At 44.5% G+C, this 27,267-nt stretch overlaps 1 protein-coding gene across 1 annotated transcript in view; it reads right to left on the reverse strand.

The window, feature by feature from the left end:
- adgrl3.1 (adhesion G protein-coupled receptor L3.1) overlaps positions 1-27,267 on the reverse strand; it is a 170,052-nt gene that overhangs the window by 72,025 nt on the left and 70,760 nt on the right. The window contains exons 6-8 of the mRNA XM_065959108.1: positions 20,122-20,145; positions 18,164-18,952; positions 1,460-1,909 (exon numbers count right to left, since the gene is read on the reverse strand). Coding sequence (XP_065815180.1) covers positions 1,460-1,909; positions 18,164-18,952; positions 20,122-20,145 — 1,263 coding nt within the window. The remainder of the gene's footprint in view (positions 1-1,459; positions 1,910-18,163; positions 18,953-20,121; positions 20,146-27,267) is intronic.

Below are 27,267 nucleotides of genomic sequence, written 5' to 3' on the forward strand. Positions count from 1 at the left end.
GCACAAACAAACAGGGTGAGACAGCGCTGACATTCACCGGGAGACATGGGCGCTCTTGAGGTGCCTCGGGTTCACTTAGCAGTGTGTGTGACAGTGTGTGTGTGTGTGTGTGTAAGACAGGGAAGAATCCTCTTTGTAATGTAAGCTAATTCACTAACACAGGTGTGTGTATGTGGTGTGTATTTACACTTTAACATCCCTACATATTATTATTTTTTGGGTTAATTTCCTGTTATGACACACGTCTTTATTCAGGTGAGAACTCTCTTTAGCCCCCGTTTCCACCAAGCGGTGCGGTTTGGTTCTGTACAGTTTGGTAAAGTTAACCCTGATCTTTCTTGCGTTTCCACACAATGTGACGCAGTGAACAAAGATCAACGATTCCTAAGAAGGTCTTCATCTCTGAGGCAGAAAAAAACAGAAACAGCCTTAAAAAGACTCTCTCCAGATCTGCAGGACGTTTAATAAACATGGTGTGTTTTGTGTTTGTACTTTATTACCGATGTCATACAGGAAGTGAAGATTCTTTCGACCAACCAACGGACTGCAGTGTGTCTAGCTCCGCCCTTTAGGGTCGGATCAGCCCAACAGAAGGGTACCAACAAAGTAGGACAGTACAGATCAGTTATTTTTGGTACCTCTCAAGCTTTGAAAGTGGTAACACCAATAAATGTATACCATACTGAACCGGACCGCTTGGTGGAAACGGTGCCTATCTCTGGATTGTTTGTTTAAAGCACTTGAAGCATTGTCATTAAAAGCCCCTGTGAGGATGGTTGTAATTATGAAACAGACTGATACTAAAAGTGATTCCTCTTTACGAGCTACAAAAGCAAACAAGAAACCATCCGCACTGAGATGGACTTTTTCTGTACTGTAACTTTAAATGTCTGAAACCACTGCCACCGGGTTAGATGTCAGACGAGCTGATTAGAAGCAGCCTTTCTTTTAGACATTTCCACAGCAAATATTCATGATGAACTTTTAAAACAGAAGACAGTAAGATTATATTTTGACAACAGCTCCGAGGCAGTGAGAACAGTAACTTCATTGGTACCCAGGTGACTAGCCCCTCCCCCTCAGCTTGTCTTGCTTCAGGGTCGGTCAGATGAAAAATTCACTTCCAATTAATTTAATGAACGCAACGATATTTGCACTTCTGATGTGTACAGGGTTGACTACCACAGCTACAATGAATGTTATGAGTCTTTCCAGTATGATCGTCATCATGATTGTTAACGCTTACATCAGACCTGTTGTGACCAGTGTGTTTGTTTTAACTGTTGTTGTTGTACCTGTTTGTTTGTCTCTTTCTACTTTTTTAGTTTTTATACTCTGTTCATGATTTGAAAGTCGACCCGGTCCTTAAATATCTGTGTATTCAGTTTGATAAATAATGGATTTGTTTCCTTCTTTTACATGTTATCCAACTTCACATTGTTCAGTTTGCACTTCTTACCCAGCGTCCCCACAGGGCACGGCTGCTTGGCAGTCTGGCCTTGCTGCGTCCGGGGCCACGATATGTCCGCCGTCACCCTCGGACTGCAGAAGTCTTGTGGGGGCGGGACAGGAGGCTGAGGAGCGGCGGCCGGAGGGACCTGAACCGGAGGAGAGCGTCCTCCGGCTTTCTGGTTGGTGTCGGGGATCTGGTTGGTGTCGGATGACGAGCCCCCGGCGGGATTCAGGACGGGCTGGCGGACCGTGGTGGTGGTTCGATAGCGCTGGCCGGGGGAGGTGGTGAGGAGGGGCCGCGGGGTGGTGTAGTAGGGAGGTGAACGAGTGGTGGTGGTGCGGCTGGTGGATGAAGAGGAGGAACCGCCGCCGCCGCCGATTGAGCCTCCTCCTCCTCCTACACTTCCTCCTCCTCCTCCTCCTCGGCTGGGAGGCAACATGGGAGGTGGGCGATAGTCTGAAGATAAAGGAGAAAAAAAGGAAGGTTTAGAATACACAAAAAAAACACAGCGTCTTCATTCCACCAATCAGAGCAAGGACACAAACTTTGTCGTGCAGAGTTGCGGCTCCCGACATGGCCACGCGAGTGTTCTTCATGCCAGTTCAACATTTATTCCCGAGATGAAAAAGTAGTTAAGTTCAAAGAAGTATGATCAAGCAAAACCCCTCTGCTTTCAAGCACCCAGAGATATGAGCAAAGGAGCCTACGAGCGTAAATAATATTACAGTGACAGACACAAACACATTTGCGGGGGCATTCATTTACACAGCAACTAAATTGCTTTGACAAGGGAGTAGCTCATGTTTCTGATGACTCCCAAATGTTATTCTTTCATCTGTCGTCAGTGTCGTCATATGCCAGATCTTTGTGCTTCTTTTCCTTTTATCAGTTGCCTCCGATTTGAGGACAGCAGCTCAGCCACCCACATTTATGTTACAACCACTCAAAACGTTTCATAAGTGCATTAATGTATTTAAGCGAAAATCTCCACACAAAAAAAAAGCATTGACTGATAATCGCTCCGTCCTTCGAACCTGCACGGGGGGCGGGGGGGGAGGGCGGGGGCGGGGGGGGGTCCACACTAGTGGCTCTTGCTGCCTAAGCTGGCAGAAAAAAAAAAACATTCTTTCCGTGTCATGCATGATTAATAACACGGTGACATCACGAGAGGCTGAAAGGCCATTTGAATGCACATGACACACTCTTTTATTGTCAATATTTCATTATAAAAAGGCTCAATTATTCACAGTGACCCTCTTAAGGGCGACAGAAATGGAGAATGAACGGATGAGATGGCGGGATGAGAGAGAGGGTCAGAGCGCGTGTTTGTGAAGTGTTTACGGTGTCCTCTTGTGAACATACTACAGCAGCGTGGCTCACTTTATCTGCTAACCTGCCCGCTGCTTTCAAATGCACACGGGACGAATCAATATTGCAGGATTGAAAAAGATTGAGGAGCGAGGAAATTATTCACAGTTTTTTTTCCTCACTTTTATCAATTATGTGTTTTATATTTTATCAACCCATTTGAAGGTCAGTATGTGCAATAAAACACACAAGTAAGGCCCACTCTCAAAAGACAAATCTTCAGGGCGCAGATGGCTTTGACAAAGATGGACTTAGTCAATGTGGACGCTTTTGGAATTTCTTTCTAATGCTGTCAAACAATGCATTTTCTTAAATCACGTTTTAATCATGAAATTCAAAAGTCGATTGCAATTAATTTAATTTTTATTCATGTTTAAAAATTCCATTATTTTGCATTTGAAAAAAAAGTGTTTTATGCTTTTATTTTGTATTTTTGTACTGTCTGAAGCTAAGGGCATTTCACTTCCTGTTTGGCTACAAACCTGCTTTTATTTTGAAAAACTTGTGGTGGAATTCACCACAGAGAAAAAAAAATGAAGTTGTTAGAGATCAGAAATAAAAGAAAAACAGCTGAATGATGGTGAAAGTGAAATGTTTGATGTCACGAGGTGGATTTTACTCTTCACTTGTCAACCGAGCCGTCTAGGAGCTTTTATTTTTACAAGTGAAATGAGACATTCAAAGGCGCAGAGGTGTCGTTCTTATCCATCACTGAGCCTACAGGGAGACGCTGCTGTCTGTGCGGTGGCTTAGATATGGCGCGCCCTTTAGGTTCGAAATAGCACGAGATCAATGCGATTAAAAACAGGCTTCAGTTTCTGACCTTAATTGCATCGTGATTAACGCATTAACACTAACAGCCCTTTTTTTATTCTCATTTTGAGCCTGGTGTTTTATGAATACAGCTAAGTGTATATACCAAAGGAAACACAACAAATATGAAATGATTGCAAACTTATTCAGATGATAAAAAGATTGATAAAGAGCACGATGCAATAAAAATCATGAGTATTTCCTAAAGTCAACAATATTGACACCTGTTTTGATTCCACGCTGTCAAAAACAGAACTAATTGGCACAGATTATGAGGTAATTTCTTGTATCTAATCACCAAAAATTGCCGGCTAACTGCTGCAAATTGTCTAAATTTCACTAATATACCTGCCAAAGTACTAATTCAGACAGCGCTCTCTCTTCGGCAGCTTTTGGTTTAAAAACTCGACATCAGATCTGGAACATTTAGCAATGTGAAGATCACTCCAAAAACAGAGATTGTATTGTCTTAAAAGTATGAAATGCAACTTTCAGAGGAGATGTCTAGTTGATGTTTCACTTTCTCACACCAAAAGCAAACCTGTCCCTCAGCGCACCGCTCCCTCTGACCTAAGTGTTCCCACTGAGTGACGCCGTTTCTCTGACTGATCACTAGTCAGATACACAGCCCAAAGTTCATTAGGTTCTTATTTCTTTAACAAGGGAGCATGCATGAACTGTACCGTGCCAAAGCAAACCTCTTCCAAGAGTGCCAGGGTCAAGGAAGTGTACCGTGCTTGTGCACAGATCGGAGCACTCACACTAGTCAAACGAACTGGACTTTAGGGGTGAAGCTTGATGAGGCATGGTATGGATTGCCTAGTGTGAGTGCACCCTCAGTGAAACATAAACAAGCCCAGAGGGAGTTGGACTTACTCACCGATATATTTAGAGTTGTTATATTTGATATCTACCATATCAATGTTCAAAATGTTGTTTGTTTAAAATATATCCATCTGCAAATCTTTCCCCTGGAAAGTGTAATAAAACGGTTGTTTCAGCAGCGCCAAGTTAATCATTTAGTTTGACACCTACACCTCGTCGGTGGTTTCAGGCATCATAAATAAATATATACAAATCATAAATTGTATAACTGACGGCCTTTGTTCTCGTTTTCATGTCGTAAAAAGTCATCAATCTTAGTTTCAGTCGGTTTCATAACCAGCTCAAAAGTCCTCACAGGAGCTTTAATAAAAACAACATTTCTTATAATTTCAGGCTCTGCGTTTTCTTTTCGGATGATTTATATTTTTTACTCACAGTAATAAAGCACAACCCAGTTGTTTGAAAGGAAATCTGATCTCACAATCCCTGAGCGGAACAGCAACCATGTAAAGGGCTATCTGAGAGTTGTGCAATAAGCTGTCATCGTGCTGCATGGCTTCTGGGTAATGAAGTCTTTCAAGCTCTCATGTGTAGGCAGTCGCTGCCAGCTGGGGTAGCAAACGTGAAACATCGACTTGTGCAGCTTTAAGTCATCCCTCAGGTTAAAGCAAATTTAAACAACAACGTTCAAATCCAGTAAGAAAAAAAGAAAGTACAGCACTTGAGGTTTCTTTTGGTAAGGAGCTGGTGTTCCTAAGATCATGATCACGATTATCGCCTACAAGATACATGCAGGTCACTGACATTGACAGGTTACAGAGTTTTTCATCTCTCAGTGGAGCTGTGTGATATTATCAGGGAAGGTTTGGGATTGGATGACTTTAAACAGTACAGCAGGGTTTCCCAACCTTTGGGTCCCGGGCCAATTTGGGGTTGCATGAAATTTGTATTTATTGATCAATAAAAACTATCTTCTTGTATATTAATATAAATTGAACACAGGTGTGTGTGGGCCATCGTGCAGAAATGTCATCCCGGCCTTTCTTCCTCTGTCATTGATAATACATGAAGAAGCCTAAATTTGATCTTAAAAGACTCTTACATGATTGAAAAAGAAATTCATTTGAGCAAAAAGCTGTATGTGTTTTGGATGTCAACTTGAGGTCACGGGCCAAAAAAAGGTAGAAGGCAAATGTGGACGTACAGTAATTTCATTTGTAAGTTCTGTTTTTCTTTGCACTGTAAACCGTACAGGCTGATAGAGATGTTAACATGCGCTCGATCTAATGGGACTTGATTTCCTTGAAGTCTGATACGGGGTGTGATGTGCACAAAATTAGTTCACTGCAGCGCTTTCTTAATTGTTGTCATTTTTGGATGTTTTTTTTTGTTCCTCAGGGGGGGGGGGGGTTGGTGAGGGAAGGTGTGAGTATGTGGAGAGAGTGACATGTGTGTGTGTGTGTGTGTGTGTGTGTGTGTGTGTGAGAATGTGGAGAGAGTGACATGTGTGTGTGTGTGTGTGAGTGTTAGTATGTGGAGAGAGTGACATGTGTGTGTGTGTGTGTGTGAGTGTTAGTATGTGGAGAGAGTGACATGTGTGTGTGTGTGTGTGTGTGTGTGTGTGTGTGTGTGTGTGTGTGTGTGAGTGTTAGTATGTGGAGAGAGTGACATGTGTGTGTGTGTGTGTGTGTGTGTGTGTGTGTGTGTGTGGGTGTTAGGAATGAGTGGGTGTTTGTTTTAATTCCTGTGAATAGAAGATGTCCCTTCCTGTGGTTTTTAAAGTTTAATTAAAGACACTGTACCCCTCCCTCCCCTCCTCCCCTCCCTCCCCTCTCTCTCTCTCTCTCTCTCTCTCTCTCTCTCTCTCTCTCTCTCTCTCTCTGTGTCTGTCTGGTTGACTGACAGCCGCGCAGCATCCCTCTCCTCGCGTACGTTCTGTACTCTTCCTCCACGACTCAATGGAGTGTTTCCGTACCTAAACTGTGCTGCTCCCCGTTCCTGAATCACCACCGCCCTGCCTCTTGCATTCTCCACGGAACATTGCCATCAATCATGCGTAGCAGCAGTGGCCCAGGGACGAGCTGTCAATCTGCCTGTGTGTACTTATGAAACAGGGAGTGTGTGTGTGTGTGTGTGTGTGTGTGTGTGTGTGTGTGTGTGTGTGTGTGTGTGTGTGTGTGTGTGTGTGTGTGTGTGTGTGTGTGTGTGTGTGTGTGTGTGTCTGTATCTGCACTCAAACGGGAAGCTCCATTAGGGCCTCTGCCACAACAATAGAAGAGTAATGGTGTGTGTGTGTGTGTGTGAGGTTGATGTCTGCTGTCATTTGAGTGCAGGGGGAGAAAACACAGGGGCTGGCTGCTTGAGGTGAACTTACCCAAAAAGCCTGCGAGCATCAGGAAGTATCCACAGCACTCCACTACACATCTCTATCGCTTTTTTTGACTTGACATTTTCCACCTGATTTCATTACTCACTCCTAACTTTCTTTCCCTTTACTGACCCACTTAAATTTTTATTATTTGCCCTCGAAACTCCCATTTTGAAGCGTGCCCGCCTCTCTCTCGTTTGCAGCGTTTTGGATGGAGGGAAAAAAACGAATGTAAAATTATTGTAACGTGACAAATTCATCACGAGCGTCGCTCAGGAGGCTGTGAAAGATGCTGCGGGGAAAACTACAGGAACCATGACATAACAGCTTCATGAAAAATGTATAAAGAAACACACACAAAAAAAAAAAAAAAAAGGGCTGGAGGTTGTACTCGTGGGGTCTGACAGATCGTCCCGCGCTCAAGCTAAGGAAGACTTGAGCAAATGCACTCTGACAACTTCATGATGTCAGCTAACCTAAACGTTGTGCTCTTCGCCGAGACCGATGCCAACGGGGGCCAACGTGTGACACGAGGCCAAAACGTACAAGTCACAGATGGATGCCCTTCACGTTTCACGGCGGTGACATATTTATGACTTCCACTGCTGCATTTGTCATACCTTCTTTTGATTGCAATTCACTTGGAAACAGTTATCTCTTTTTATTGCACTACGCATAGCAACGGCCTGACATCCCTCAGTAGAAGACCGTTGTCAAGAAGAACAGACCGTTGCTATGAAGAGCAGCCGGTTGCTAGGTGAATGTACTAACAGGAAGTATGGGATACGGATGTGTTTTCTTATTCCTATATGTTAAAGATAGGACAGTGGATAGAGTCAGAAATCAGGAAGAGAGAGAGAGAGAGGAATGTCATGCAGGAAAGGAGCCACAGGTCGGATTCTAACCTGGACTGCACGCTCGGCCAGGGACGTCACCAGGATTTTTTCTCCCGGTGCTGAGGGGGAGCTTGACCATTATGTTGGGCTGCTATGAAACGTTTTCATGAATTCATAGTAACTTTTTTGGTCTCTAAAAGTTTCTCTCTCTTTGAAAAATAAATAAAAGCAGAGGCTAGTCAGATTTGTGATGCGGCTATAGCGCCCCCTATGCCCGGTGTGTAGCGCCAAGCTTAAGCTTTGCATTGTTATTCTCCCCATTCTCCTTTTCCAGCAGTTCACAGACGGATTAAGAGAAATCAACTGTACCAATTTCTGCAGACTGAGTCTCCATAGCAACCGTCGGCTTTTTTCCTTAACCTATTTTCTTCTTAACAGCGATCTATGGATGTTGCTATGCGCGATTTGCCAATCAGAATCAAGTATTCATCCCAGCCGTGTAATAGTTCCTGATAATGGAGCCCTCTTCATACATGATCCCTTTTATATTGCACATGTTTTGTCATCTCTGACGCTTTTAAATGCGATTTATAAAATGCAGTGAGTTGACTCGGTGCATGATAGAAGGTATGCGGGATGCTGAGGCTGTTTGTTCGACTATACTTTTTATTTCCTATACTTTTCTACTTTGTTCTTTTCCCTCCTCTATTGTTTGTTTTCATGACCTGTAGCGAGCCCGGGGGAGCGTGAGACAATGGCAGGCAGGCAGTAAACTTGTTCCTGGAGTTGTCTCTCTGTCACCACATTCACAGGGCCATGGAGAGGTTGTCAGTCAGGCCCGGGATGCTAGCACATGATCAAGTGACGTGCAGTCAGACGGACATGTGTGTGTGTGTGTGTGTGTGTGTGTGTGTGCGGTGAAGTTTTTCTGTGTGGGAGAGACAGCCTGCCTCTGCTCTGTTGCCTAGAACGCTCTTGTTGACTTCTCGCTTGGTAAACAGGGGGATCGTAAATCCACAGCACAAAGGTAGGAGAGGGGGAAAGGAGAGGAGAGGAGAGGAGAGGAGAGAGGAGGGGGAGGAGAGGAGAGGAGAGGAGAGGAGAGGGAGAATTAACTTCTCCTGGCAAGTTTCCCACAGCTTCAGAAAAAGTGCCAGAGTGAGAGAGAGAGAGAGAGAGAGAGAGAGAGGACGAGTGGAGGAGAGGCAAAGAGAAGAGGGATTTGAATTAAGACAGAAGTTTCATAGAGCTGAGACCAAGTGTCTATTATACTTGGATCCTTCTCTTAGTATGAAAGATTATTACTTTCTTGTACTTCCTCTAAAACTCTCTTCTTGCCTCTCAGCACACACACACACACACACACACACACACACGCACACACACACACACGCACACACGCACACACACACGCACACACACACGCACACACACACCATCCTGAACAGTTGGGAAGGATGAATCCAGAGGGGTAACAGCAAAATGATAATCTGGAGGGCACAAAGCTTTCTAGGCTGGAGAGCAGCGCAGACACTGAATAGAGCTGCATACTGCGATAACGCACTACCCCTATGGCTGGATCGCACACACACACACACACACACACACACACACACACACAGACACACACACAAACACACACAGACACACACACACACGAGCGCTCTCCCTTAAACTGGTACTTCCTTTTTTCTTTTGTGCATAGTTGTGTGCCAAGCAACACACGCGCATGCAGACACACACTTGAGTACAGATTTACTTTTCACTAACTTGTGCACAATGCAACACACACACACTCAAACACACAACACACACACGCACACACACACACACACACACACACACACACACACACACACTCAAACACACACACACTCAAACACACAACACACACACAGCTCGTGGCGGGCGGCGCGAGCCTGCTGATAAGACAGAATTCAGCACTTCAAAGCAGTGATGCTTCCAGATAGAAAACAACCTCAACTAATAGAGCCCCCCCCCCCCCCCCCCCCCCCCCCCCAAAATGGCCGCCAGGCACCACCACGTTCCTCGTCTAAAGTGTCGCAGACAGACTCATCAACGCCGTGCCCTGTTGGCTCACAAGTTGCATAATCATGCCCCCCCCCCCATACCCCCCGCTGAGGGTTAGAGGCACCTGCAGCACATTTGCCAATTACACGCTTCTCTCTTGATTGGGGGGGAAGTTCCCTCGTTCAAAGCAACAACAAAAAACAGCGAACGGGTCACATTTTGTTTTGGTTGTTTTTCCTGTTTAATAAGGAAGTCATCATCGGCCTTCTGCTTTAGTCCAGCTATGGTTCTGCCCTCTCCTATTCTACCACTGACTGTTTACAACATGGCTGTAGTCCCAGTGACATCAGGCCGTCAGGGAAGCATTTGAAAAAAGTTTCTAATACTTTTAGATTTTCAAACCAGGAACATGTCATTACAAAGAGTGCACACCTCTGTTTAATATCTGTTGTCAAACTGGACATTTTTTAAAGTGACTTTGAGGCTTTTGGAGGCAGCCTCAAGTGGACTCTCAAGGAACTGCAGTTTTTTTTGCACTTATGCATTGTTAACTTTTTCAAAACCAGGATCACAGTACAGTGATAACATAAAGTAGTTAAACTCATATTCCTGTATTAAAATGAGAACTGTAGCCAATGGCTATTCAGTATTTTGCCTCCAGTCATCTATTGCCACGGCTCGGTTTGGCATTGGTTGCCAACCTGTGCCCGTGACACCCTAAGGAGGGCGGTGCATGAGTCTTTGTCTGCTCTGAGATTGTCAGAATGACATTTGCATGAATAACTGAACATGATAAACTGGTTCCTGAATAGTTTATACAGCAGCCTGTTCTGTTCTAACAGAAAATAGACATTTATCCACGGTAACATTTCTGATGAAAACCTTGAAAATTGATGTGGAAATTTGACAGCAGTATTTCCCATGTGGGTCTTGGGAGGGAGGGTTCAGCTTTTCTGAGATAGAAGTAGGGGGGGGGGCTGCATGGAAATAAGGCTGGTAACCACTGATTCAGAGATTGAGATTGTATCCATTGTATCCGCTCTGAGCGTCAGAGATATGGTGACACGCTTTGCCCGCTGCTCTCCCCAGTATTTACTTCCTGCCAGGCTGTGGGTTTCCCTTCCACCCTGTTTTCCTTCACCAGGTCTGCTTAATTTGGCATCTGCTTTTTGGCAGAGGAGAAGGGGTGTCGAGGCCAAACGCACGCAGAGTGCCTGGCTGGGGCAATCCAATCGATAAAGACACACTGCAGGCAGGGAACAGGTGCAGCGGACTCTGTGAGGCAGAGTTCAGGCTCTGCCGAGGCGGCTGTGTCGTAATCTGTTCGGGCAAGAGGGATTGAGGCTGGGAGGGAGAAGGTAGAAGATAAATACAAAGACGAGGAAGGGGGGGGGGGGGGGGAACTGACAGCAGGGGTGTCGACCGAGGTGTGAGAGACATTATGTGTTTGTGTCGCCTTGTAGTACACTGTTTACAGGATTTATGAAGCAGTTTGACTTGGACACTTTCATTAAAGAGAAAATATCCAACAAGACACACGTAATATGTTCTGAGTCTAAAGTCAACAACAAGACGAAAGCATATTTTATGAAACTCACGCTGGAAGAATCACATTTTAAATTCAAATGTAGTGATTTTGACACAATCACAAACAAATAAACCTGCTTTCATTTTCGAAAGTGCTGAAGTATCTTAAGTGTTTTTTTTCCGTCAGGTCTGTCGACAGCTTTACACACAGACAGTATGCACACACTCACACATAGATAAACAAACACACACACACTCACAAAAGCCAGAAAGTCTTTTGGTTGTACTAATCAGTGATCTGGTGAAAGAGGGTCTCCACTCCAACCATTAACTCTTGTTTTGCTTCCCCACTTTAGTTTGATCCAACATTTCCTGCTCTGCTTAGCCCTTGTCGCTTGATTGCAATCTGCCGCCAAGGAAGGAAAAAGGGGAGAGGAGAGGGAAGACGAGGAGAGGATAGAAGTAAAGTATAAAGGAGAGGAGAGGATTGGAGAGGAGGGGAGAGGAGAGGAGAGGAGGGGAGGACAGGAGAGGAGAGGAGAGGAGAGGAGAGGAGAGGAGAGGAGAGGACAGGAGAGGAGAGGAGAGGAGAGGAGAGGAGAGGAAATATTATGAGGGAAAAACGACCAAAAGCAGGAGAGGAGAGGGAGGTTGGTGTAAATAAGAGGAGGGGGCGGGGGTTAAGACAATAGATACTTCACGCTCGACTTCCTTAGGAAATGGAACACTGTGACTTCAGCCATTAAGAGTTCAAAGGTGAACCATTACATTTCCGTAAACTGACAGAGTGGCAAACAGAGGTCACCCCTATATAACTGTTTGTTCGATAGATTAGAAAAGAGTGTCAGCATTTGATTAGACTCTAATTGAGATTGATGATATCACTGCTGACACGTATTATTTCTGGCCGAAGTAAACAAAGGACTGGAATCATTTAGATTTACACAACTCTTTGAAACTCTGAGGACTGAAGTGTGTAAAAGTTTCCTCACCAAACAAATCTAAAATCATTAAAGCTCCTGTGAGAAACCTTTGGTTTATGCTGATTTTGGCGCCCCCTGTGGACAAAGCATATCCTCTGGTCATTTAAAAAAAAAAATGGACAAATGCAATGAAAATCACTTCATAAGTAAATTACAAACTTGATGCCATGCATACAGGTTTCTAGTCGTGGTTAATTTGCGGCCCCTGTCCCGGGCTCTGATTCTAGGCTCTGCTCGTCAGTGACGGTCTCGTCTGATTCATGACCAGCTCAGAACTCCTCACAAGAGCTTTAAGGTCAAATCTAAGGAAACCTCTGATTATGATGTTGGGGTGATATTTATGGTCTTGGTCTTGACTTAGCCTCGATCCCTAAATGTCTTGGTCTTGTCTCGGTCTCGTCCTGCCTTGGTCTCGGTCTTGACTTGGTCTCAATCCCTAAAGGTCTCTGTCTTAACTCGGTATCGATCCCTAAATGTCTTGGTCATGGTCTTGACTCTACCTCGATCCCTAAATGTCTCGGTCTCGGTTAGTATGGTGTTAACTACAACACTAGTGCAAATTCCTAACAACAACAAGAACAACTGCTCGTTCATGGCGGTATTACAGATAACAAAGTACATCATGATTTTAAAACACTTGTAACCAGAAGTGAATCAGAGTTCCCTTTGTCTCCTTCTCTTTAACTTCTTTAACACGGTCTCTAAGCGACAGAACAAAAATAGCTCCAAGGGGTGTGCAAGAAACTTTTACAATTACCTACCTTTCCTGTTCTACTCATTTCAGCGAGCGTGCCGGCTCTATCCTGTAGGATATATGCAATCACATTATCTCACCTGAACTTCAGAAATTAAGTACATGATCACCTTAAAGGGCTAAAGTGGGACAGCACTAAGAGGAGGATGTATTAAAGCACGAGAAGAAATGTGCTCCAAAGACGAACGAACAGAAAAAGTACGGAGAGGTGGAGTAGAAGGAGAAAATGAGAAATGAACAGAGGGAAGATAAAAGGTGGGGAATGAAAGGATGGGGAAGGCGGCGGTGTGTACTCGTTCTACTCAGTCCTCCTCCTGTTTGCCCCTCCCGTCCCAAAGATGCAGATAACATGAATAATTTTGCGACTTTGTTGGGGGAAACTTTTTTAAAGTGTGGCAAGGCAGACTGGAGGTTATAAATTATTCAAATGTTTCATCGGAGCCATGCCGCTTGCGTAGGGCAGGCCTCTATAATATGCATGTAAGAAGACATGATGAAACAACTCCATAAACAGTAGAGAGTAGAGAAGTGTTCGGGGAGCGCGGGGTTTGGGAGGAAAGGGTAATACACAGACAGAGTGACTCTGACTCTGTGTCGGCATCCACACACCAAGCCTCTATAATAAATACATCTAAGGACACTTGATGAAATGGCCGTTTGTGATGCGGGAGGAAGAGAGGAGCTGTGCGCAGAATAGGAGGGCAGATTAGGCGGTGAGATAAGGATGGCAGGAAAAACAAAAAAACGCTGAAGAGAAAAGATATATGAGAAGCGGGAAAAGGGGAGATATGGAGATTCCTGTCATTGTGTGTGTTTGTGTGATAGAGAGAGAGAGAGAGAGAGAATGGGTGTTTAAAAGACAAAGAAGGAACACGCACCGACACGGGAGACAATAAATGTAAGGAGGCAGTTTGCTTTCTTCCTAAGTACCAAGGGAGGTAGAATATGCATTTCAAAAAGACCATTTGCTCCCATGTGCTGCAGCAGCGCTGTGATGAAATACACCAGAGGAAACCTTTGTATTATTGGTTGGCCTTAGGTGAACTAAATCTTGTTTTTTTTCTTTATTTCTCCTCCGCTATGCTTTAATTCTTCAGTTTGAGGAAGACCTACAATGAGATGTATTGGTCTAGACAAGTGGTGCTCAAACTGGTCCAGACTCAAGTCAACTCCATGAGGAAAATGTGCGACCCCCAAACTTCAGGTATTATTCACCCCATCAGATTTATTTAATGAAATATTGTGCCACAAACATGTCTAAAAACGGCTTCATAGACTTCTTGACACTTTTTTTATTCTCTCCAAGGCACACAATCGGGACCCACTGAACACAGCTCCACGACCCACTTTTGGGTCCCGACCCACCAGTTGAACATAATCGGGTCTAGACAACATATTCACATGTGTCAACACTGGGATAAATGAAACACTTCTTTCTATTAGGGATGTCCCGATCAGCTTTTTAGACACCTGATACCGATTACATGTTTTTTAAATATCGAGAATCAGCCGATACTTATATTATGCAGTAAGCATACTATCTTCAGTTTTACAAGGAGCATTTCAATGAGTGTATTAAAAACGATAAACTCTCAGACTGTCCAAACCGTGACAGAGCTGAAGAAAGACCTCTCGCCAGTTGGAGAAACAAAGCGCAGTAATTGGTGCTTTTTTTTTTTCTCTTGTACTCCAATTACACTGAAACCTCAGCGGCCTACCTCGGCCTTCTCCTAACGACACTGCACATTTCCTGTCTCATTTCTTTTCTTTCTTCGAGTTTAAGAAGTCCATATGAGCTGGAACAAAAAGCAAGGGCGAGCATTACGCTACATCGGTAATGAGTGGAAACCCTCCTGATGGCCCCTTTCCTCGGCCTGTTTCCTGAACTGACTCAGGAAGGGGGAACAAAAAGAAACAGGACTTGACCATAGTCACCTTACAGGATATCGCTGAGGGTATTCATAGTGATCTTTAACAGATAGACATCTGTCTTAGCAAGTCTTCAGCCAAATAAAGGCTCTTTAAAAAAAAAAAAAAAGTAAAAACTAGACTTGCATCGACTTTTCTCCGCAGAACGAGAAAATCATGCAGTTAAGTCAGTTAATTTATTCCCTGTCTTCATTGAGCGAGGGAGCGCAGCGAGGAGGAGAGTAAAGGAGTGGGGCAGCATTGATTGTATGTATTTATCCCCCGCTGGTCAGCAGTCTGGCTTGTTGCTGTTCACTGGAGGTCATTCTCCACATTGAATCCCAATTGATCTCCTCTGCGGAGCCTCCAGAGACCCCCAGAGCTCCATTATGAGGGCCATCACACCCGGGCGCGTCCACCAATAAACACGTATGCACACTCATGAATAGAGAAACACAAGCTCGTACTGTAACTACATTAGCACTTTACAACGCCAACAGGCACATCATTATGCATGCATGGACACACACACACACACACACACACACTTTTTCTTTTCGTACAGCACGGCCTTCCCTTCACACACGCACACTGATCGGTAGAAACTAAGTTTTACACGTCTCTCTCTATAATTCCTTGTACTGCGCTTCTAACTGCGTGTAAGAGCATGCATTAATTCAGACATCATTTAATAAGACACGCAGCCAGACTGCCTTGACCACTCCATAGAAAGGTGCTGAAAGGCAATTAGGTTGGGCAAATAGCCCTTCAGGCTCCAGGGGCCTAAGCCCTTCCAGCCAGAGGAGGAAGGGAGGGGCGGGCAGGCGGGCGGGCGGGTGGACTCACACCTCATGCCAGAGTTGAAAAAGACAGAGACAGTAATGATAGACACTTTAACTCTGCACATGGACAAATCTGCCCTTATGTGCTCTAACATGATGCAATTTGTACTGGAGATGGATATTTCATATCTTGTGGACTATCAAAACTATGATCTCGAACCACTTCATCTCCCTGAAGGAGTATTGTCCTTTTGAGTTTGTTATTCCGCATTGTCTTGTAGCTTGATGTTACTGGACATGGAGGGGGGACCACTGCAGCATGCAATCAGGTTTCTATCCCTAATCTTACTTAAAGGAAGAAATCAAGTCTATCCTGTGTAAATGTGTCTCTGAGTCATGATTGTCTACAATGAGTGAGAAGCTCGAGTCCTGCTGGCTGTGTTGTTGTCAGAGCCGTGTTTACATCATGTTTATGGACGGGACGGCCTTGTGTATAAATCTATTTTCGTCAAGGACTAGAGAGAAGAAGAATAACATACTCACTGTTTATTTGGATGTCACATAAGTGTCTGGTCGTTCTGTGTCAATGTATGTGCAATATGAAGCTACGAGCTAACCAAATAGCGCTAACATTAGCATGCTAACACAGCAATGCAGGACACAGGTGATTGCAGCTCGAGCAAAGGACAATTTTGTCCGGCCTCTTGTGCTTTATGGTGCTTAAATATGGTGCGTTCTAATTGCTAACTTCTTGGTGTGAAGGCGAGTGAAGAGGGGTTGTCTCTGGAGGAGAGCGGAGGTTTTGCCAAACAGCAGTTTGTTTTGGTGTCATGCTGGTGCTCAAGGGCGACATCTACTGGATCAAAAAGTTACACAATCTTCCTTCAAATTAATGAATGAATCAAAACATTATGGTCTGTAACGATGTGTTATTGGCTCATACGATGCAAAGTGTAGTGGAGAGCCCTCCAGTCTGTAATGAAGATGGATCAGACACTGAATATCTGCAAGAATCATTCAAGGAGAGCTTTTCAAGAAAAACTCCTCCCTTTCACCTCCTCATCTGCTTTATTTAGATCCTTCAGCTTTCTGTTGTTCTGTTGTGTTTGGGTAGAACTATGTAAGAACCTACACATGCAGGTTGAAGTGTCGGTGAATGATGACAACCTTTTGACAGCAGCCTCATGAACAAATACGCTAAAAGGATGAGTCAATTACAGGTTCAAGTGTCTTCAGATTGTCATAATAGCACTGTATGAAAGCGATATGCTGCCTTCAGACACTCCTGGATCCATTCTGGAGGACTGCATTATGATTTCTTAAGAAGCTGGGGAAACGCAGGAGAAGGTCAGCAAGCGGTAAACGTGTAAGAAGCACCATGACCATGTAATGCTTAAAGGGGACCTTTTACAATAAATCCACTTGTATTGTTTTTTTTTAACATATATTTGGGTAACCTGAGTGTCTACTGACCCACAAAATGTGAAATAAATCCATCCAGTCCTTTGTTTGTGGTCTGCATAAGTCACAGAGAAACAGAGAAAAATGCTCAGTTTCAAATGTGCTCTCCTTGTGAGGTCACAGTGGGATTCTGGTGGAAAAAAAATCCCCTCCCCTCCCCTGATATCTCCACCCATGGACTCCACCCCCAGGCTAGAACAAAACCTTTGCGCAAGTCCGCCATTGTTATTCTCGCTACAGAGGAGTGATGTCTACGGGGAAAACTCAGGGGGGGGTCTCATGGCATTTAAAGAGACACACACACCAAAACGGAGCGTTCTGAGAGAGCTGGTTTACACAGGGTCACTAACCTCCTCTGGTGCTTGATTCATGTTATATTTTGACCAAAGCACAGCACAGATGTTTCATTTAGACCACAGGGGGACTGTTTGAAAAGGTGAGAAAGGGGGGTGTAATATTTCCTCTTTAACATACAGTAACATCATAAGGCATCAAGGCAGACTTTATGATCTGGGTTATTTTCAAAGTTCAAAGTAAGTTAAGTGAATTTTAACAGCAACTCTACAGAAAAAAAAAAAAAAAAAAAAAAACTTCAAATCAAATAAAACGGGTGAATCCAGGACAGAGTCTGTTTGATTGTACTTCTTAAAGTGTGCAGTAACCATGGGTGTGGTGCCGGGAGAGAAGTCATAATTGAGAATCGTGACAGCACAGATGGTGATTTTCTTCTCTCTCCGCCTTCTTAAGTCATTTTTGCAGAATTAATTATTTGAGCTAGATTAGCAGCTGTAAGTATTCCTTATGTCACAACAATGAAAAAAAAAAAAGGTTTTATCATAATGAATATTCAAATGAATGAATATTAAAAGCACTACAAAACATGCCAAGGAATTCCATGTGAGGATTAACAAAAATCCCGTCACAGCTTGTCCCAGTAATTTGGTGGGCAAAGGTACCCGATCCTGCATATTTGTTTTCTTGTTATTGCATGAAGAACTTACTCAAAAAAAAAAAAAACGGAACTGCAGAAAGAGGAGGAAGGGGTGGGACTTACCATTGTTGCCGAAGTCCAGCGAGTACTTGACCACGTGGTAGTTATTCCACACGTACAGCAGGTTGTCTCTCGGGTTGTAATCCACTGCAGCGATGTACTGGTACGAGTTGGGGAAGGGTATGTTCACCGTCATCTCCTTGCCCTTGTCTGTGTTGTACATGTAGTCGATTTTGTTCCCTGTCCCTTCGTTGTCGTCGTCCTCGTACACGGTTTTGACCACGTACAGGACGCCGCAGATCATGAAGGCGTTGGAGGCCGAGCGCTTGTCGTAGCTGGTGTCCGACGAGCCCTCGATGCGCAGCGTGTACGGGTTGAGCTGGCTCACCACGATGCGCCCGTTGTTCTGCTCCGTGGCGTAGATCACCCACAGGCCGTTCTCGTCCACCGCCAGGTCGATGTCCGACTTGCCCCCCCAGCGGTACGGCGAGGTGTCGTGGTAGTTGGCGTTGGCGATGATGGCCTCGCCGCTCTTGATGCGCGTGCGCAGGTCGAACTTCACGATGTTGCGCGTGCGCTCCTTGTTGAAGAAGAGCGCGCCGTCGTAGACCACGAAACCGGTCCCGTCCACGCGGTGCGGGAGCTTGTAGGTGGTGGTGGGACGCCCCGCGATGAAATCCTCCTTAGACGAGTACTCTGTCAGCGTGTCCGTGCGGTACGGCGTCCACGGCATGTAGTAGATCTTGTCCGAGGCCTGCAGAGGGTCTTTGCACCAAGCGCCCGACTGGTGGTCCGACTCGAAGAGGTGCTCGCTTTGGTAGACCCCGCGCAGAATGCCGGGGCACAGAAAAACTGAGGAATAAATGGAACAATGTTTCCCATTAGATATATTTGAAAGCAGCCGCTGTGAAATGTCAACGACTCTCTCTAGATTTGCAGACGGCGCCTGTGAAATGTTTGCCTGTGAATGTAACACCGTGTTTTAACTTAACCTCAACCACCAGCGAGCGACGATGACATGATAGGCTTACTGTGTTGTGATTTGGATGTTGTATTGTCACTGTCATTCTCACGCACAGACGCAGCATGCCTCCTATTCAACAGATAATACCCTGCTCTCACAGCTACCAGGAAAAAAAAAGAGAAAAATGGCACATTTTGTTCTACTTCCCTCCTTCTCCTCTATTCCCATTCCTCCCCTCCCCGTCCTCCCCTCCCCGGCTCCCTCATTAGTCTCATAGCTCTTTCTTCTCTTCCCTGCCTTTTCTATCTGTTGTCAGGAACAAACCCAGACTGTAGAGCTGAACGCGTCTTTTATCGCCTGCTGTTTCTGCAATTGTTACGATAATTCATTCCCCACTCCCTGCGCTTGGTATTCCCATTTTGGAATATGGGGGTCATGTTTTACGAGTGATGTGGGAGACGTTGTAAATTCTGGCAAAGCCAGTGCGACCAGAGTCGTGGGGACCTTTGTAATTTAACTGGAATGTTGTCACACACACACACACACACACACACACAGTCAGACAGGCCAGATGTGCGCTGTGGTTTTTTTCATTCTCCCCAAAAACACAATTCCAGATCTGACAGCAAAGGGCTGGGAGTATTGATTTAATTTTCATTGACTATTCAAAGCGCCGGCTTAATTTTTCCTATCACGGGAAAAGCATTTGAAATATGAAATGTCAACGTAATTCTCTGTTCGTTGGCTCATCATAAAAATGTGCAACCCCAAGGAGAGTTTGTTAAGTGACATTCTACACGATAGCATGGAATAATACGGGCGGGGGGGGGGGGGGGAGTGTGTCTAATGAGAACCAGTGTTTCCAAATTGCCTCTATAGGCTGAGATCAAAATGTCTTAAAAATAGCAGCAGCGACTTTGAAAGAGATGTCATTCTGCCATGAGGTACAAAACGCTTCAGGCACCAGCATCAAATAAGTGACACCCAACCCCGCTTTTTTTTTTTTTTTTTTTTTGGAGCATTTGTGAATGAGGGCGCGCTTGTTTTACAGACTTACCTTTTTGTTCGACTTCTGCGGGATCCATAGGCGGAAGGTTTGATGAAAGAAAGGGGAGAAAAAAAGACAGAGACAAGAGACAAAAATAGATTAATGATGCAATAATAAGGAAATCATGATAATACAATCGCAGATCTCCATAATCGTTCTCATATTTCATTCTAACCTTGTGAGAGCACCAGGATGCTCTCCATGTGTGATTGGTAATAACATTACGTAAGCGTCTGCGGAGAGTGCGCTGCAACGGGGAAGGCTATCTGACAGTAATGCATCTCACATATGTCACACACACACACACATATGGGGGAACAGACACAGGGCGAGGAGGAGGAGGAAGAGGGATAGCGAACACACAGGAACGACGTGGAAAAACAGGCAAGCATTCAAAGTATCTAATGTGGTCCTTATCCCGACAAAATACAGCGATACATAATGACCTGAGGTAATGAGCTCTTTATTATATGCTAATAGCAACACAGCAATGAAAACCAGAAAATTGATTTGATTACCGGGATTGGATTTCAGCGGACCAGCCAAAACCACCACATTAACATGCTTTCTGTAGCACAGTGGGTGAGCAAAAAAAAAAAATGCTTTGTGTGTGTGTCACCTACTCAGTGTGGCACTGTGTATGAGTGTGCAATCATCTGTGTGTGGAGGTGGGAGCATACTGAATGCACTGGGTTTGCCTCAACCCTAACACCAATTCCCTGTCTATTATATTCAAAGCTTTATCCTCAGAGCGTCGACGGAGGGTGGTGCATGTTGCCGCCCCGATGCAACGAAATGTGCCTCTCAAACATATGAATTCCATTCCACCTAGTTCCCAAGGGGGACCGAGTGGAATGTGAACACGGCAGAAACCTAATCCTGCAGGCGGTGCCCTTGTGTCTTTTGAGACCGTTAGAGACCTGCTGAATGGAACTGGTCCCCGGGGAGGAGAGGATAGAGGATAGAGGAGAGGAGAGGAGAGGAGAGGAGAGGAGAGGAGAGGAGAGGAGGAGAGGAGAGGAGAGGAGAGGAGAGGAGAGGAGAGGAGAGGAGAGGAGAGGAGAAGAGAAGAGGAGAGGAGAGGAGTTGAAACCTCAGAGGCAAAACATTTGAAGGGACTTGCACACATATAATGCCCACTTGCACTACATATTGCACATTACATGCATACATTCTTAAACACATTAAAGCAAAACTCATCACCAACCGCATGACGTATACAAACACATGTGACACAGATGCACACACACACTCACACACACACACACACACACACACACACACACACACACACACACACACACACACACAAGCCACCATTAAATCCTTGGCTCATGAAAAATGCATGGTAACTAGTGCGGCTTAGCACAACTCCCGATAAATAAGCAATCTCTGGAAGGAGATCGTGTTAAACCTAAAACAAGTGTGTACAGTGTGCACGTGTGTGAGAATGTGCATGTGTGTGTGCGTGTGTGTGTGTGTGTGTGTGTGTGTGTGTGTGTGTGTGTGTGTGTGTGTGTGTGTGTGTGTGTGTGTGTTGAAGATATAAAATGGTTCACCACAAGTAAGGAAGCAGTTCCCTTGTGAGAAAAGCTTGGAAAGAAAGCAGATAGTGTGTCTGTGCAGGGTGGTGGTGTGCGATGGAACGACTGATATTGATGTTGCAAACACACACACACACACACACACACACACACACACAAACACACATTTTAAACAATACAAAGAGACACATTGTGGTTGAGAAGACGAGGATTAATGACACCAAACAACAAGGACTTCACACTGCCTGAGCGTATTATAGAACCTCCCAGACACAAAGGAAAACACGCAGAGTTCAAGGTTGCCGGCAGCTAATAGATTTAAAATGAAAAAGTGTGGCGCCAACAAGTACACCGAGTGGCACACAAAATGTCAAACAAATGTCATTCAATTTTGTGTTGCCGCTCGACGTTTCACTAGATTAGCAAGAAGCCTTCGTCGGTGACCTCATTGCAATATTTTTCTTTCTTTCTTTTTTTTCCGAGGCAACTCTATTTTTATTCTCCATGACGAGGGGGGGGGGGGAGGTAAAGAAATGAAAGCGCTTCACAAATCACAGTCACTCGTCCTTTCAGGATTCGCCGGAGTAGGTCGGTTGAGATTTTTTTGTTCAAAGGTCCTCTCAAGGTTAGCCGGAGCGTGCGAGATGATGAAATAGATGAGAAGTCTTTTGAGCTGCAGCTAGTTCAGCGTGGAGGGTGGCTCCAAGAGGAGGACGAGGAGGAGGAGGAGGAGGAGGAGGAGGAGGAGGAGGAGGAGGACGAGGAGGAATATGAGCTGTGACAAGTTGCCAGAAACGCGTCCTTGTTTCCACAAAAAAAAAGCCAACAAGAAAGCATCGTCTCTCCGTCTTCTCTCGGTGTTATTCGTGATTGAATCCCGCAGAGGTGCGGCGGCGTTTTCTATCTGATATCTTTGACTGATCATTTGCAAAAACACTTAGACTGCACTGCTGAATAGTTAGTTGTGCAGCTAAAAAAAAACAAACCTGAAGGCTCTGAATGAATATTAGAAAACAATAGCAGAAAGAAAATAAAAAACAACTCTGTTTAGCTTCACATTCATTAAAAATCATTTAAATATTCATTAATACCCCAGCTGATATCTTCTCCATTTCTCTGGATTTCTTTAATCACATGAACGGCTCTGGCTCTGTACCTTCGGATGCTTTATTCCCTCTCTCTCGATTCCATTTCTACTTCTCATGCAGACGCCGTGTTAACCTGACTGTGCTGCAGTGTAAAGATAATTAGCATTTTTATTGAAAGCATATGGTTTATTAAAAAGGTATTCGTCTTGGAGGAAGTTGTGTGGGTGTGTGTGTGGGTACTCATAGGTGTGTGTTACAGAGTGTGTAATGTGGAGGCTCGGGCACGCTCTCTGCAGACGAGTGGCGACAGCAGCCTTACCACTATTATCTCTGATCTCCAATCAGCTCAGCCGGCTAAAGCCCAAGGTCATTTGTGGACACAGGCGTTTACTTCTCCCTCTCTCTCTCTATTCTTCCTCTAAGTCCTCTCATCCCTACCTTCCTTTCTCTCACGCTGTGCCTTTTCTCCTCCTTCATTCTACTCCTTTTTTTCCCCTTCCTCCCACTTCCCTTTGACCACCTCTCTCGCTGTGTCTTTTTTTTTTTTTTTTATCAGTTAATTCTCTCTGTTCCTCGTCTGCTGGCCTCGTCTAACCTATTTCTCTCTATCTCCACTTCGGCTGCCGCTCGCTCTCTCTCTCTCTCTCGCTCCCTTGCTCCGTCTCCGTCCTTCTGTCTCGTTGGTTCCTTTCCATCTTGCCTCGCTCTCTCTGGGAAAACACAAAGTCGTCTGCATATGTGTACACACAGACACACACACACACACACATACAGTAAAACTGTAACCGTGCACACTCAGAGAGAGACACACAAACACAAGAACATGATCCTTCGCTGAGAGTCTCCACGGCAACACGCGCACACACACTTCTCATGTTATCATGATGAAGTTATTCCAAGGGTCCAATCTGACAGAAGTCTTTAATTGGACAAACAAGAAGGTGATTGTATCTTTTAATTAGCTTTCCTACGGAGCCAAGTTCTTTGTCTAAAATAGGCTGCATGGGTATTACATAACATATCACTGCTTTTCTGATTAATACACTAAATGTGGTAGTAGGCTAATTGCTTCATAACAGCAGTATAAGAGAGAGAGAGTGTACTGCAGGAGGGTGAGGAAGTAGACATAATCCACGTTTTTTTTTGTTTTTTTTAAGTGGACAAGCACGACTTGATAACACAGATATCCATGCATCTTTTTTTTTTTTCTGCAGGAAAAGCAGATTTGCAACATTAAATGTCTCGGTGTAGAACAGCTGTCTGGGAGAAGCACTTTGTACAGTTGTGTTCTAATGTATGGATATTTATAGTCCGCCTGCAGAGCAATGAGCAAGTATACACAAGTGGCTAATTACCGCCAGAGCTAGCTGGCTATAGTTTGGCACATGACAGCCACACTCTTATACCACAGAGGGAGACGGAGCGAGGGAAAAAGCGAGAGAGAGAGCACTTGATTTTCTTCTTCTTTTTTTTTTTTTTTTAGCTCTGGAAATCAGCCAGAAACCTGCAGAGCGGGGAGGAGAGAGGAAGAGCTGTGAAGGTATCGCGAGCCAAAAAAAAAAAAAAAATCCTCGAGTTAAAAAACGGTAAAGGGAGGCGGAGGATGCAAAATTTCCCTGGAAAACTGAAGCATACATAATTTAATTACCTGTTTTACAACCCACTTTGAGATTTGTTTACAATATCTATGTGGTGTTGGGGGGGGGGGGGACATAACAGCTTTTTTGATTCCAGCATGGAGGCGCGCAGAGAGAGAACATCCACGCTGTGAAGTGGTGCCCCGATTATGTTTTCCCTTCATTTGCAATCAGAGGCTCTGATTAGCAGAGGTGACGACCTCGGGGGTCACTACTAGTGCACTTAATGTCCGGGGACGACTGCTTGAGTTATGGGTGTCTCTTGATGTCACAGCCCTTTGTGAGCGCCGAAGCCGAATGTAAATGGAATGATTTGTTCCACGTTGCAGCTCGCGAGCGTTTTAAAGAATGCGACAGTTTGAGCACACTGTCATATATTCCAGAAAACAAGCCTTGTTTTATTGATCCGTCCTGATTTATGATAACACTTTGGAGATATATCACCGCTTAATGTCTTACAAAATGTGGCTTTCAAAGGAACGCGGCTGACAGCATTGATTTGCTGTGTGAGGCATGCCAGCTTGATCTTACCCGTCTGGATGACTGGTCTGAATGTCTGCAAACAGCAGTGTCTTAATCGCGGCTGCATTTTAAAGAGATGTTTCTTTGATGCAATATAGTGGGGGTAGTGGGGGGGTTGTTAAGGGTTTTGTCAGGGCAAAGCTTGAGGTAGTCCCAGCCCAGGCGTTTAAATGTCAGATATGGATTCTCGTTATCCTCGGCTGGTTTTACCTTCATACAACTTTTCTCATGACCAAACACACCCACAGGAGCCAGGTAGTGTATCGCAGTGCTACCTGATCCAGCCTGAACACTTAGTCAGTACACGGAAGCTGCTAATGTACTGTCAAAGGCGCTCTCTCTCTCTCTCTCTCTCCATTCCTCTTCAGTGTTCTATCTCTCCCCTCTATGTCCCTCCCCTCTGTTAGCCGAGCTCTCTGATGACTTTGGTTTCAGATGCTGGCTATTTTTTGCTATGGAAGGAGGGGTGAGCGGGGGTGGGGGGGTGGGGGGGACGTTACCCTGACCGACCCATTGTTTATCAGATCAGCATGCAACTCATCTCCCCTTTGCTCTCAGCTGCTGCTCTTTGCAGTGGTGCATCGACAAAACACCCGGTGCTCCATTTTTAAAGCTCTCACAAGTTTTACATTCACAGGTGATACAAGAATCACACACACACACACACACACACACACACACACACACACACACACACCTTGTTTTGATGCATGCGTGCGCGGTGATGTTTGAGTGGGTGCACGTGCACTTGGTGGGGCATTAAGCAGGTATCAGGTTGTGTTTCCATCTGCTCCAGAGAGGGCTCTGATAGTCCTATTATTTAATCTGCCGGTCATTCTAGACGCCAGGCAAGGGCTGTTTAGCCAGACATAATTGAATGCTTCAGTGTGAGAGATCACCTTGGCCGCCTGTATGGACCGTGGTGCCAAGGCGGTGCTCTCAGACGACGTTAAGACAAAGAACCCCCAACAAGGAATTGAGCTTTTTCTGAAAAGCACTTTAGAGGGAGTTGTTGCATGAAGAAGTGGGAGCTCTAAAAAAGCTTCTTCAAAGTGGGGCTCATTTCTGTCACAATATTGTTGAAAGATAACGAAAAAAGTTCAAGATTCTGATTAAGAAGTTTCCTTAATACACTATTAGGTTGCCAAAGATGTTCCATGCTTCAGTATTTTTATGATACCCAGTGATTAAAAATGATAATTTATTAGTTATTTTAATGATCATTGTTAATTCTAGGTACTGAAGCTTTAAAAAACGACAGATCTTCAGTCTGTTCATCATCTCATAAAAATGCAAAAGTTACATTTCTGTCTCTTTAAAGCAAAAAGCGAGCAGAGGAGATGACAGCATAGATTATACTGTCTAAATCAGTGGTTCTCAACAGGCGGGTCGGGACCCAACAGTGGGTCGCAGAGCCATTTTCAGTGGGTCATGAGTGTGCACCTTTGTTAAGCACTTTTTTAAACATGTTTTGTAACTTCCAAAATCCAAAATGAACAATTCTTTGAAAAAAAATAATCTGACTGATCTGAATCTGGGTCGCGATTTTTTCATGAAGGAGTCGGTGGTGGGTCCTGAGGATTAATCTGTAGAGAACCCACTGGTCTAAACTGCAGAAATATGGCAATGTTTCAATGTTTCGATTCTTGATTTGATTGGACAGTGGATAGAGGATGAAATCAGGGAGAGAGAAAGAGAGAGAGAGTGAGTGAGGAGTGACATGCGGGTTATGATCCACAGGGGGCGGGACCTAACCTCTAGGACATCTGCGCTCCTCATATTATACCCTTAAAGAACAGAAAATTTACGGGCAGTTTACTCACAACAGCACTTCTCTGCAAAACCTTTCAAGTGACTCTCACTCCAAATTAGGATTGTTTTTCACCGCTTATAAAATTTGGAGACAAGACCTAATGGATGTTTGAAGATGATTTTTTTTTTGTTGTAGTTGTATAAAAGCCCTTTTTTCTTTCAAGTCGCACTTCAGATATTTTCCTTTTTTTAAGGCGCAGAGGAGTTTGTAACAAAACAAAAACATGCCAGCAATGAGAAGCTGTGCACATCATGTGCACCAAAATTGACATGTTTTCACTTCACAACGCCCACGCTGCTTCCCGAATCGTCTATGTGATCTTTAGAAATAACACAATGTATCAAGGTCACGCAAGACGGAGCGGTGTGAAGGATTCAGTTCAACATTTGCATTGATCAAAGGAATAATCTGCCACAAAGACTGAAGTGCACCAAGTCAAATGCAACTTGATCTTTAAGTGGTCTTTAATTTCTGCACAAAGGAGGGAGTGTTATTATTTATTCATTCATTCTTAGCAAAAAGTGAGTTTTTCAGCTGCTTTGCTGCTTTCT

The sequence above is a fragment of the Labrus bergylta genome, chromosome 1, assembly GCF_963930695.1.
Source record: "Labrus bergylta chromosome 1, fLabBer1.1, whole genome shotgun sequence".
NCBI classification, from domain to species: Eukaryota; Metazoa; Chordata; class Actinopteri; order Labriformes; family Labridae; genus Labrus; species Labrus bergylta.